This window comes from Pristis pectinata, chromosome 2, assembly GCF_009764475.1.
Source record: "Pristis pectinata isolate sPriPec2 chromosome 2, sPriPec2.1.pri, whole genome shotgun sequence".
NCBI lineage: Eukaryota > Metazoa > Chordata > Chondrichthyes > Rhinopristiformes > Pristidae > Pristis > Pristis pectinata.
In genome coordinates, this window is record NC_067406.1 from 41,314,405 (window position 1) to 41,329,465 (window position 15,061).

General features: G+C 38.8%; 1 protein-coding gene across 1 annotated transcript in view; it reads right to left on the bottom strand.

Annotated features, from left to right (window-relative positions):
• LOC127580693 (probable E3 ubiquitin-protein ligase HERC1) overlaps nt 1-15,061 on the bottom strand; it is a 216,980-nt gene that overhangs the window by 54,212 nt on the left and 147,707 nt on the right. Inside the window, 4 exon segments of the mRNA XM_052034452.1 lie at nt 2,960-3,159; nt 3,543-3,673; nt 6,113-6,319; nt 8,340-8,467. Coding sequence (XP_051890412.1) covers nt 2,960-3,159; nt 3,543-3,673; nt 6,113-6,319; nt 8,340-8,467 — 666 coding nt within the window.

Genomic DNA, 15,061 nt, shown 5'->3' on the forward strand with positions numbered 1-15,061 from the left:
TTTTGCACTATTTATTTATTTTTGTAAGTTATGGTAATTTTATGTCTTTGTACTGTACTGCTGCCACAAAACAACAAATTTCATGTCATACAAAATAGTGATAATAAACCTGATTCTGATTCCTGAAGTCAATGACCAGCTCCTTCATTTTGCTAACATTGAGGGAAAGGTTGTTGTCTTGACACCATGCCATTAGACTCTCTATCCCCTTCCTATACTCTGTCCTGTTGTTGGTTGAAATTTTGCCCACTACGGTGGTGTCATCTGCAAACTTATAAATGCAGTTAGAGCAGAATTTGGCTACACAGTTGTGAGTGTAAAGGGAGTATAGTAAGGGGTTGAGGATGCAGCCTTGCAGGGCATTGGTGTTGAGGGTGATCGTGGAGGAGGTGTTGTTGCCTATTTTTACTGATTGTGGTCTGCTGATTCAGAAGTCAAGGATCCAGTTGCAGAGGGGAATGTAGAGTCCTAGATCCAGAAGTCTAGAGATGGGTTTGTTTGGGTTTATGGTGTTGAAGATGGAGCTACAGTACAGTCAATAGATTGTGCACTGGAGTAATTCCTACTTGGTTCCAAATAACTTCAAATCATACTGTGTGGGACAGGGCTGCTGGACAAGTGCTGTGTCTGAGTACTGTGTTGTTTATGGTGGTTAAAGTCTAGCAGTATTCCTTGTGCGATTTTGGGGAAACTCAGCCTTTGGCGTGTCAACCTGCGCTGAAAACTCTTTGGAGTTAGGCAAGTGAAGAGACTTACTTCAAAGGGCAGGGAAATGAGTAAGAGGTTCTGATCAAACAAACAAAAGCATTACTTTGTAGTGGATTTCCCTGGAGCTTGGATTGTAGGTTTTTAAATGTTGGGATAGATTTGTGATCATGTTAGAGATCTGGGACAACAGACAAAATCTAATACCATCCTTTAACTTTTTAGTAGCCTTTTTTTTTACAGAAAGGTCTGTTCCTGTTTCAGTGTGGATTGCGAAGCAGGAAATTACATTAACACGATGAGAATTTAATTTATATTTTCATAAGCTTACTTCACGTAGTAATTCTCAGAATACGAGCATCACTGGCAAGACATCCATGTATTTACTAGGATTGCTCTGAGGTGATTGTTTCAGGGCTTCTTGAACTGCTGGACATAGCATGGATGCTTCCACAAAGCTATTTAATTATTGCTGCAAGTGAGTGGCACATCAGGCCACTTCAGACAGTAGTTAACAGTCAATCACTAAATAGCAGCCTTGTATTCAGACCACAGGAATGGAAGTAGGCCACTTAGCACAGTCATTGTATTCCACCTATCAAATTATGATTGATTTCCATTTTCCAGCTGTTCCTCCATAATCCTCGAGGCATTTAGGTCAGCAAAAATCCGGTTAACCTCAGTTTTGAGAATTGTAACTAATGTGGCATCCACAGCATTTCAGTGGACAAAAGGATTTCAGGTTACCACCACTCTTTACATGATTTTCAAATGCCCTAGTTCTAATTTTAAGATTATTCTTTTTTATTAGATGTCCCCACAAGACCAAAACTCTGATCAAATGAAGCATTACTTCTTCCTCTTTGTAATCCAATGACCTTGCGATTTTCTTTTAATCACTGTTTGATATGATGCAAATATCATTGGGGAATTCCAGTAGTTTATTCTCCATTCCAAACTGCCCCTGAACTGAGGAGGCAGTTCAGTGTCAATCACATTGATGCGTTTGGAGTCATATATAGGCCAAAAGGGTATGGATGGCAGTTTTCCTTCCCTGAAGGATATTAGTGAACCAGATGGGTTTCAACAACAGTCTGTCAGTTTTCTGGTTACCCTTTCTGAGACTAATGATTTAATTCCTAGATTTATTCAATTACTTAAATTTGTGTAGCGGTTAACATAACACTATTACAGTGCCAGCAACCCAGGTTCAATTCCAGCTGCTGTCTGTAAGGAGTTTGTATGTTCTCCCCATGTGTCCGCATGGGTTTCCTCCGGGTGCTCTGGTTTCCTCCCAAATTCCAAAGATGTATGGGTTAGGAAGCTGTGGGCATGCTATGTTGGCACCAGAGGTGTGGCGACACTTGCGCGCTGCTCCCAGAACACTCTATGCAAAAGATGCATTTCACTGCGTGTTTTGATGTACATGTGATTAATAAAGATATCTTATTTTATCTTAAATTCTCCAACTGTCATGGTGGGATTTCAATTCATGTCACTGAATGAATGGTACAGAATGCTAGTCTAATGACTTTGCAGATTTGGTACTGCAGTATTCAAGGCCAATATTCCATTCCATTAGTGTACGATTTATTTTCTCTACACTCGTGCTAACATTTAATGATTTATATACCCAGATACTTAACACCCTTTGTTGTTCTATAATTCTTCTTTTTTCTCTATTAAGGAAGTATGCTGAATTTGTCTTTCTCTGATCAAAAGTGGATAATCTTATACTTAAACCCAGTGTTGAACTCCTATATTTTGTAGTTTCATCCACTTAGACTGTCACTTACCAACTTTCTGCTCCAATCTACATGACTTTTTGTAAATTTGGATATATTTCTAGATCTTACAACTTACTAATGAAATATATATATGATTAAGTTTTGATCCCTGGGGAACAGAAATTGTCAATTCCAAAATTGTAAAAACATGTGATAGTTTTTGGGTGCTGCTCTGGAGTCTACTGGCCAAAAGAGCAATAGGTTTTAGTTTTAAGATATGGTTTTCCTTACATTAGGATAACATCAGATATATAACACAGAAACGGACAATTCAGCCTCATGTGTCTGCTGAGCCACGCCTAAATGTATTCACTTCAAGTATGGTAGCAAATTCCAAGGGTACATCATTCTTAGGGGAAAGAAGTTTTCTTTGAATTCCCCATTACATTTCTTGGTAAAATTGTATGTTTTTGTTTAAAAAACAGAAATGGCACATTAAACATATTTTAGTTTCCTTTGATACTTACACTGCAAGCATTAGTCTTGGATCCAGACCTTTCCCTGGAAGTGGACACCATGCTGAAGTATTGACCAACGCTGAGTGAAAAAGAGTTTGAACTGCAAGCCAGATACTTCCTATTCTTCCCCATACTTTCACCATCTCTTGCTTGGAAACTGCAAGGAGTAGATGACCAGTTGGATCCCATTTCAGGCTTGTTACACTTTCCTTCACCAGAAATAAGAAAAAGACAAATCCAACATTATACACCAAACTAGATCTGGAACATAGAAAAGCCTAAGACTTAGAGATCTTACTTTTTAAAATTCAACCACACAATCTGTTATATCTCTCAGTTACTCTGGTTCTGCAGATACTTCACTCATCATATTCATCATTTTCTGCTTTCTTTTCCAACACAGAAAGTAGCCAATTCTGAAGAGAAGTCATTGACCTATACTGTTACTTTGGCTTCAGAATCCACATATGGTGTCTGATATGCTGATCCTCCCAGTGTTTTTTGTTATTAATTTTGGCAGTGTGGCACTTTTGGAAAAAGAGGCATTGTTTAATTCTGGGATGGAAAAGGGGCAAAGAAAACTATGATTTACCTGAAATGAATCTAGTATCACTGGTTCTTCCACATTATGAGGTTCCCTTGTTCCAAGTAAAATTTTCCCATCAGAGTACCCAACTGCAATTGGTTTACCTTCACTGTACCAGGCAATGCACTGAACAGCAACTGAATAACAATTAAAAAATATATTGATTATGGGTTATAACACCAAAAGTACAATGCATGTATGCATCATTAATTAGTTTGGGAGGGGAATGTAAATACTTGGAAATACAGTAATACACATGTAAAGCTTGTCATAATTAGCCAATAAATAACTAAAATCTATGCCATTGTTATGGTACGAGTGCAAGATCTTGAATTATTTAAAGATCAAGCCACAAAATGCATGATATTCCCAAATTCCCCTCCAAGTTAAACACCATTCTGACTTGTAAATATATTACCAGGACTTCACTGATACTGGCTCCAAACCCTGGAACTCCCTATCCGACACTACAGTGGGAATACCTTCTCATGTAGTAGTTCAAGACAGCAACTCACACCACCTTCTCAAAGGCAATGGGCACAAACACTGTAATGCCCAGGTGCCAAAAAATGAATAAATAAATTTTAAAAAGTGACACTTAAAATTATCAAGCCATGTAACGCATAAGACCAAAATACTAGTATTGATGAAAGAAATTTTTATTGTTACTATGTTGCAATACCAAAAGTAACTTCTGGAGTCTATATGTGAGGTTAAAAGTGAAAATCCAGAATTTGCAAACAGCGATACCTTGTTCTACCTCGGGCTGTGCTGTGTTGTAATCTTTCCCAAAGTAATCATTAAAAAATCAGTGCTCTGTTGAGAACTTAAAATATCCAAGAATATTTCACTTTGTAGTATGAACTATGAGTCTTTAATGGCCTGATTAGCAACCTTCTAGCTCTAAACAGGAAATGTAACATTATTGACATTCCCTTGGATAACCATTTCAACATTCTCCCTTCCTAAAAGAAATATATATTTTGTTGAAAGTTTATGATACTTTAGCTTCCATGTTAAGCATGTATATTGCAAGTTGTATTTCATACTCCCTAAAATGATTCAAAATAGAAACTATTTTTTTACTTCTGAGAATTCTTCAATACAATTGGCTGATTGTTTGATGACATCACGATTGATGAATACTACAAAGCTCCTAAAGCTGACAGCAGCCAACATTGGAAAAGGTGAAATATCACATTAGAGTGATCACCAAAACTTAATGCGAAAGTGTCTTTCAGGCCAGTGACAAATACCGTCACTTTGTCACCGGCCTTAAAAATAAAACCCAGGCCATTGAAAATAGTATCTGGAAATACTAGTGTCTTCTCCCCATTTTGGAATGCAAATCAATGCATAGTTGACAGGATGGACAATTGGCCTGCTTCAGGGACTCTGCAAATCTGTGCCCATTGGTTATTGACAGTTCCCCTGTTAGAGATAGTTTCTCTTTACTTGTTCTATAACAGTCATTCATAATTTTGAACATCACTATCAAATCTCCTCTGTTTTAAGGAGAATAACATATGTTTCTCCACTTAACAGAAATATTTCAGTCCTGGTATCATTGTTCAAAATCTCTTTTGTATTCTTCATAAAGTGTAGTGCCCAGAATTGAACTGCTACTTGCTTCCTTCCAGTCTGAAAAGCAACTGTCCACTCTGCTTTCTGTCCTTACATACTCCCTCAACTGCAGTCCTTTAATCCAATGACATCGACTGTTTATTCCTCTCCATAGGTGCTGCCTGACCTGCTCAGTTCCTCCAGCATTTTGTGTGTGTTGCTCCAGAGTCCAGCATCTGCAGAATCTCTTGTGTCGGCATTAACATTAACAAGACTACAATATATGACTTAATCAGACTCATTCTGAAAGTCCATACATGCATCAACCATAGTACCCTCATCAACTGAAATCCATCAAGTTAGTCAAGCTCAATTTTCTTTTGACAAATCCAGGCCAATCTTCTTTTATTATCTTATATTTTTCCAAATGCTGATTAGTTTTGTCTCGGATTATTGTCTCAAAGTCTTCTCACCACTGATCTCAGGTTGACTGGCTTTCAGTTGCCATGCTTATGAAATGTTCTAAAATAAGCATCTAACATTTGCAATCTTTGGACCTTTGATATCATCCCTCTATCTAAAGATAATTAACAAAATGTGGCCAAAGTCTCTGCAATGTCTACTCTCAGTAATCTGCGATGCCCCCTTTTTAGAAAGGGAGAAATTTCTACTTTATTAAGGACTACCGATATCTTAAGTACCTCCATTTTACTGTTTATTTTATTCTGTTCAATACCTATTACCTCCTCTTTTGCTCTATTTTTAGCAAACTCTTGGAGAGGTGGCAAATGTTAGGATTAACATCAGTTCCATGTTAAACAATGATTGTTTGACCCAACTAAAAGGCCAAAGCTAAGTTGGTGCAGCTTTATGAAGAAAGACCCAAAATAAATGCACTCCCAAAAATTACATCACAAACTATTTGATTACAATTGCAAATGGATTCACCACATCTGCTACAGTGCAACAACGTTTTCAAGGATCAAATGATGTTGGCATCATTTAAAACATACCATCTTTTCTCTGGCAATGCACTAGGTCAATCGTGTCAGAAACAATATTCTCTGTAGCTTCGATGCAGCCAACTGATCCATCCAGTCGTCCTACTAATAGAACTTCAGCTTGTTTGTTATTGTCTTTATTTAAGAATGGTGCTTGGATGTCTGCCCATGTCAAAGCAGTTACCCAGGAAGGCTGAATTTTCATATGGATGTCATTCCCTTTGAAAGAAATATAACAAAAAGTCAACTTCTGGAGCAGCAAAGTATACAGGAGAGGCAGAGGTATACAGGAAGAAAGTGGATAAAGGCAGATATAGAACGGTACAAATACATGAAGGAATAATGAGAAAAAGACACAGAAAACAACATAATCAAATTGAAAATCGCAGAGAATAAATGAACTGATGCAGACAGGCATGTAAGAGCAGGTAATTGGGTAGGTAATGAATGCGTACTGTTTAAAGGTAGAGGCAGTAGGAGGTAATATCTTCTACGATTCTTTATGAGCAATACTCATGCATTGCTTCCAAATGTACAGGAATACATCTTTTTGACATGACCAGCCAGTTTTACTAAAAAGAACAATTATCTTCTGAGGAAGGGTCCCAGGCCTGAAACTGCAACTATTTCTCTTTCTAAGGATGCTGCCTAGCCTGCTGAGAACTTCCAACATTTTCTGTTTTTGTTTCAGATTTCCAGCATCTGCAGTTTTTTTGATTTTCATTTACTTTCTCCCAACTCTTAAGGCTTCTTGTCAAACATTAAAGCTATTTGGAAATACCAATGCAGCATTAAACTTGGCCATCTGTGTAATGATTATTTCAGCTTGCAAGCTTATTGATACTATTCAATACAACTTATTTGAAATAAACCCCTGACACAAAGCTCGTACTTATAATTAAGTAGACTATAACAGAAAAGCAACTATGATTGATGGGGAAGTAGCCTGTATCCAATTTTTGAATGCATGCTCTAGTAATTTCTAAAATGTAAAAAGTTTGTTTTTTTTAAAAATCAAATTCTATTTTCCACTCATTTCCACATATAGCACAAAAATGGACCTTTTTGCCCATCAACATTAATGCTATTTGCCCTCATTACAACAGTATCCATCTATGCCTTGCCTATTTAACTCTTGTGTATAAATGCCCCTTAAACATAATTCCACCACCTTTTCTGGAAACAAGTTCCAGAGATCAACCACTCTCTGTGTGAAAGACACTTTGATGCATTGGTGATGCATTTTGAGAAGTTAAACAGGGGTAGGACATATACAGTAAATGATAGAGCACTAAGGAATGTTGATGAACAAAGAGAGGGTCCAAGTTCAGAGTTCCATGAAAGTGGCAACACAGGTAGGTACGGTGATGACAAAGGCATATGGCATGCTTGCCTTCATAGGTCAGAGCACAGAATATAAGACTCGGGATGTTATGCTTCAACTTTACAAAACACTGGTTAAACCTCACTTGGAATGTTGTGTGCAATTCTGGTCACCACATTATAGGACGGATGTGGGTGTGCTGGAGAGAATGCAGAGGAGAGTCACCAGGATGTTGCCTGGACTAGAGGATTTTATTTATGGGGAGAGATTGCATAGGCTGGGCTTGTTTCCCTCGAGTGAAGGAGATTGAGGGGTGACCTAATCAGAGTTTTATAAAATCATAAGCAGCATAAATAGGGTAGATGGTCAAAATCTTTTTTCCCCATGTTGTATTTGTCAGGAAGACTGAACAGTATGAAGGAAGGCTGAGGAGTGACAGGATAGATACCTTTAAAACTATGGAAGAAAATTGTAGAGAAGATACTTCCTTTGAGTGAAACTAAAACCAGAACCGTTAACACTGGTCGAGACATTGATCCACAAATCCAGAAGAAAATTCTGAGGAAGTTTTTATTAACCAAGAAACTGGCTAGATCATGAAATTCGCTTCTGTAAAGGGTGGCTGAAGGGTATAGAAATTATGAATTTAATTTGAAGCTAGTGAAGCACAAAGGGGAAATGAACGAGCAGGATATGCAGATGTGCTTAGAAAAGGGAAAGTGAGAGGAGATTCCTGTGTATACACCCGCATGGACCTATTATGCTGAATGGATTATTCCTATACTGTAAAATGTAAAATTTTGTAATTGATTTAGGCTTTTGACATTTTGACAAAAATACTGCATCAACAATATGAAATTGATGCGACAAAAGGAGAATAAGTTTGCAGAGTATACAAGGGATTAATTTGCTTACCATCAACTTGATATACATTGATGATTTTATCTTGTGAAGCTGCTAAGAATCTGCCACTTGCACTCCAGTATACTGGAGACAAATTGAAGTCACCTGTAGGGCTACAAGGCCTTTCCTCTGAGTCCTCACTGGCACAAACATACAAGGAACAGGAAAAAGATTCATATTATCAAAAAAAAAGATAGCTCTCACCTTAATATATAAACAAAACTAAATGGTCTGTATGATTCTGGGAAGGATTATGGACCATTGGAAAATGCCATAAGAATGAATCTCCTCAGGCCTTTATAAAGTTAATAGGAAGAAATGATTAAAATGATGCCTCCCGTTCTTAGATTAAAAGGTGTTGATCACGTGGGCTCGTGGTATGACCACTTGGGGAGTGGAGTGGAGGGACAGTAGAATCGTTGGCTGAGAATAGTGGATTGATTGGAGGGATGAAACATCAAGAGTTAGGTGGAACTGGGCTTAACTAACATTGCACTGTATTACAACAGTAATGGTGAGATTATGGGTTGGGCTTGTGGGCCTGGGATCACAGACCAAGGGCCATAAGAAGTCCTTCTGAGGCACAGAAGATCCTGGGAGGAGCACAGGCTGTGGGACAAAATGTCCTCCATTGAGTTGTGTGAAATATCTTAATGTGAAAGAGGAAAAGGAAATATAATACAGAATATACCAATTGCAAGTTCCTGAAATTTGGCCATTTTTTGAAAAGAGAGCAGTCTTCAAAGTGTATTTTTCATTCAGAGGAAAGCTCTCAAGGTAACATTTTACAGCATTTAAAAAGCAAGCTTTTCACACCTTCCTCCAAGATGGCAAAAATTTCGCACTCACCAAGGTAAGGAAATTGATTCCTAGTGCCGGGCCCAGACTAGTCCCTAGGTTCCTGGCCCCAGGCCTAGCCAGGTCTTCTGATCCCTGATTCTAGGACAAATCAGGCCCTAATCTGGCAATGAGATAGGTTGACATTATGGGGCATCAAGTTTTCATCTTGGGTTTTCATCACAGCCTCTGTTGCTCCTGTTCAATACCTCCCTCTGGGCTTCTAAATTCACGTAGCTGCTGTGATAACATCATGAGCCACTGAGGAATTGAGGCTGGTCTCTTGACTTCAGGCCAAGCCCCCACAGCCTTTTTGGCTTTTAGAAACAGTTGCACACCATAACAATATCACAGGATCAGCCAATTTTCTTTTTTTTAACCATATGAGTTTTTAACCATACAAGCTTGCTTGCAACTCAAAGTGACCCACATCCTAGATTGGTGGGAGGGACTGGAAAGACCAGAAAGGCAATTAGAAGAATGAAATGGTAGAGGGGATGGGGGTCAAATGAATGATAGGTATGTAGAGGAATCCAGCTAAACTGCATTCATTGAGTTAAGTCAGACTTGAGTACTAAATGGAAAGACACTTGAAAGGTGATTACTTGCTTTATCTATCAGTGATCATTTCTGTTTAGCTGCCAGGTCTCTGCAGGTCCTAGAGACCTGTTCAGCCAGGATAAAATGTTAAGTGGAGAGTAAATCTGAGTCTGCTGCCTTTTTAAAATTCTGTCTCCTGGGAATGTGTTTATTGCCTTGTCCTCATTGCCAGGTTCTGTTAAAGTGAGTTAGCAAAAGAGAGTGTGGTTGTGGGTGTGGGGGGGGGGGGGGGGGGGAGCTGAGGGTGGGTTCAAGTTCTTAACTTCTTTTTATCCATTAGATCCAAAGCCACATATTTTATGGGGAATTAAATTCCATCCATCTGACGCTTGCCCCCTGAATCAAGATCCACTCAACATTTAAGTTAATGTGAAAGCTCAGTACACTACTGAAAGTATTCAGACAAGGATTCGTTCTGTCCTTCAGATGAGATATTGAACAGATGTCTAAAGAACCTAAACATAAAAAACTTCCATGGCACTATGTAAAGAATGGCAGGGGTATTATTGTTGCACTACAACAATAATTGGTTAATTATTTCACCCCTCCTGGTGGGATCATTTGTGAAAATTGTCAGCCATGATTATTTATTTATGAAATCATTAATTCACTGTGAAATATTTTGGGACATCAAAAAAATAGTGCCACTTCTCCTAAAAAGTCTTATTAGTTTAGGAAGTCACCTGAACATAGTATCAAAATGGCATCAGAAAAAAATAAGCAAAAAATATTGTCGCTTTAATCACTGATAGTAAACTACTTATTTTTGTTTTTTTGCATGTTATAGGGTAATAGAGTCATACAGACCCAGACAAACAAGACACCTTGTCTGCACTGGCCATCAAGTATCTATCTAAACTACTCCTGTAGCCTTCTATATCATGTTTCAAGTACTCATCCAAATACTTCTTAAATGCTGTGAGAGTACATGCCTCCACCACTCCCTCAGGAAGTGCATTCCAGATTTCAACTTCCCTCTGGGTGAAAAAATTTCTAGATCTCCTACCCCTCACCTTAAACTTCTGGTTATATACCTCTTCTAGGGAGAGAAGCTTATCAAAACCTACCCTCTCTTTAACACATGGGAGAAGGTTGTTCGGCTTATTTGAGTTTATGCTCTCTCACAGAGAAATCTCATTCACGCACAAATTTTCCCCATAATCTATTCAACTTTCATTCCCTTCAATTCTGTCACACTAGGGGCAATTTGCAGTGGCTAAATGACCTACCAACCCCTTGAGGTATGGGAGGAAATTGGAGCATCTGGAGGAAACTTATTCAATCACATCAAGAACATGCAAACACCAGGCAGACAATGCCCACAGAAGAGGATTGAACTAAGGTCAATGGCTCTTGTAACTTTTTATGAATTCTTCAGACAACAAAACTGAACAAAACATCATGCAGATCAGGAAACATTAGTGAAACGTACGAGGTTGGGATTATAAATCACGACTTTGACTTTTTGTCAGTTCTTATGCTGCCAGATCTTTGAAGTATTCCTGGTATATTCTGTTAATACTTCAGACTTACAGCATCTGCAGTATTTTGATTTCTAATTACAATTGTTTCTCTGAGAAACTTGTCCAAAACAAATCTCATTTGACAAAAATGCTGAGAACACAGCAAGCAGAGGTTTAGACATTTAAGAATAATTTACAGTGGTAAAATGAAGATTGGGGCAGTGTCATACAGTCATACAGCATGGAAACAGGCTACTTGGCCCACCACGTCCACACTGACCAGTGGGAACCTATTCATATTAATCTCATCTTCCATCACTTGGACTGTAACCTTCTCTGCCTAGGCAATTTAAGTGCTCAACTAGACACTCCTTAAATGCTGTCAGTGACTCTGCTTCCACCACTCTTTCCCACAGTGCATTCCAGGTACTCACCATTCTCAGGGTGTAGAAGGGTCCCCTCAGATCCCCTCTAAATTTCTGACCCTTTACCCTAAATCTACATCCTTTAGTTTTATTCACCTCTGGTAAGGGGGTAAGTTTCTTTTTTTTTATATATACCTCAATCACTTCCCCTGTTAACTTCCTCCCCTCCAGGGAAAACAGACCTAACCTCTCCAGGCTCTCATCATAACTGAAGCACCCCATCCCATCCAAAATCCTGGTGAATCCCCTCTGCACTCTTTCCAACATCATTCCTATAGTGTGGTGAACAGAACTGCATGCAGCAATGTTTTATAAAGCTGGAGCATTATCTCCTTGCTCTTGTATTCAATGCCCCAATTAATGAAGGCCAGTATCCCATATGCCTCTTTAACCATATTATTTAACTGCACTGCCACCTTCAAGGATCTTTGGTCTTGCAGGCTAAGGTCGCTCTGTTCCTCAATACTCCCTAGGACCTTACCATTCATGGTGTTTGTCCTAGCCTCATTAGTACTCCAAAAGTGCATCACCTCACATTTATCAGAATTAAACTTCATCCACCATTTCTCAGTCCATTTCACCAACACATCAATTATCATCCTGTAGCCCAAGACTACCCTCCATTCTGTCAACAACTCCCCCAATCTTCATGCCATCTGCGAATGCACTATATTGTGATAGAGTGTGAAGATGGTTGAAGCAAATATAGCTAGTGTTCATGGAGAACATGCCTAAAAATATATATTAACAGTGAGTCAGTTTATGTTAGAAAACACATATTTTCCTTACAGGATTCTCATTTACTCCAAGTTAATATTAGATACATTAAAACAAGATATTCTGCATTTTTTAAATTCCTAGGAAGGAAAACATTGGCCCACATCACATGGTTATATGTTATACCTGCTGTGATGTTTAGATGATGATCTTCTTGATATATACAGGATTCAGAGGGGGATTGACATGGTTGATGGTGAGATGCTGTTTCCTTTAGTTGCAGGGTCCAGATCTTAATTGGGGGGGGGGGGGGGTTGCTGAGGAAAGGAGAATTTCTAAATACAAACTGGCATTCTCAACCATAGAGCACCATGCTTGCTCAGTCATCAGGTGTATTTAAGGCTAAGATGTTTAGAGTTTTCAATACCAAGGGAAACAGTGGGAACATGGTGGGAAAATGGACAAGGTACAGAATCAGCCATGAATCTTCTTGAACAATACAGAAGGCACAAGGCATCACATGGCCTATTCCTGCTTTTATTTCCATTGCTATGTTCCCTTGTCCACATTAAAAGTAAAAAGAAATCATTGTTCCAATTTCTCCGATCCAGCAGCACTTCCCACCAACCCTGAGTTACAAATTTCTGCAAACATGTCATTTGCAGACTTCCTTACTGTGGACTTCTAACGTCGGGGAGTGTTTAAAACATGGAATTTGATTAAGTGGTAAATACAATAGTAGAGTCTGGAGAGAGTTGAAGGGAACGTGGGAAGAAAAAAAATGGGATTGGTACAGGATGTGTAAATGGGTGGATGATGGTTGGCACAGACTTGGTGGGTGAAGGGCCTGTTCCATTCTTATGACTCTATGATCAAATGTTATAATTTATGCTTCTATGGTCTCATTTTGGCATAGGTGATCTTAGTTGTGGCTCATCTGTTCATGTTCTCATGCCTTCATCAGGTTGTTTGTTCGTTTCACTCCAGAGACTTGAAAGCTTCCCCATCTATTTGTAAAATTTGCATAATTTGTAAAATCTTGACCTACACCGTACTGCATTGGCAAATGGTTTAATCACAATATGAAATGCAGAAGAGACTTAAAAAGGGAGGAAAGGACTGAGTAAATACAGCCTGAGTACAGTGAAAATTGAACAGAGTCCAAATTGAGTCCTGATGAAGGGTTTCGACCCAAAAGGTCAACTATTTATTTCCCTCCATAGATGCTGCCTGACTTGCTGAGTTCCTCCAGAATTTTGTGTGTCTTGGTATTGGTTTATTATTGTTACTTGTACCAAGGTACAGTGAAAGCTTGTCTTACAAACCGATCATACAGGTCAATTCATTACACAGTGCAGTTACACTGAGTCAGTACAGAGTGCATTGATGTAGTTCAGGTAAAACAATAGCAGTACAGAGTAAAGTGTCACAGCCACAGAGAAAGTGTAGTGCAATGAGGTGCGAGGTCACAACAAGGTAGATCATGAGGTCATAGTCCATCTCATTGTATAAGGGAACCGTTCAATAGTCTTATCACAGTGGGGTAGAAGCTGTCCTTAAGTCTGGTGGTACGTGCCTTCAGGGTCCTGTATCTTCTACCTGATGGAAGAGGAGAGAAGAGAGAATGTCCCGGGTGGGTGGGGTCTTTGATTACGCTGGCTGCTTCACCAAGACAACGAGAGGTAAAGACAGACCCCAAGGAGGGGAGGCTGGTGTTGCTCCAGATTCCAGCATCTGCAGAATCTCGTGTGTCTGAGTAAATAAATGTCAGTTTGTCTGATATCAGAAGTGGGCAAATTGTTGGAAAAAGTTCTGAGGGTAATGATAGATAATCAACAGAGATTTGTGAAAGGAAACCTGTGACTGACTAACAATTGCACTTTTATAGATATAGCAAGGAATGTCTGTGAGGGTAGGGTACTTGATGTAGTAGACATGGATATTATCAAGTAATCATAGATTGATCAAAACATTAATAGCTCATGGACCTAAGGAAAAATACCAAGTGAATTAAAAATCAGCTCAGTTGCAGAAAGCAAAGGGAATTTTGTTGACTGGAATGCCTTAGGGTTCATTACAAGGTACCTTGATTTTCATGATACAAACAATGTGAATTTAAATGTAGGGGCCATAATTAAGCAGCTTATTGATACTAGTATATTATATTGGCAGTTGATAGTGAGAAGGTCTAGGCTAAGGGCCTCATGAAAATGATTAAAAGTGAAGTAAACATTTTAAAAAAAGTACATAAATAAATATTTAAGAAAAAAACACTTTCCTGACCCATTATATAGACTGAGGATTTCTCATTCAAATAAATGGAGTCCCAGATCTTGCACCAGGTCTGACCTAATAGCCTAGCCTAGCAGAACAAGATGTCAACACTGGACTTCGTATGAGCTGCAGTGATGTTGTGTGGAGCCAGATCCCAACCCATCTGTTAAAAAGCAAGTTGTAGACTCACAGCAGATCTGTTTAAGTCTCAGAGTTAAACATATTGTTAAACAAGATTTTCCCAGCCACCCACCTCCTGCCCACTAGTTACCTTTCAATCAGCATCACTGAAAAAAAATTTCATCTCATTGTTGTGTGCTGTGGACAAATTAACAGTCGATACAGTACTTTAAATGTTCATTAGTTTAAAAGTGTGTTGGGATATCGTGAATGGGATATCGTGAAGGGGATATCAAAG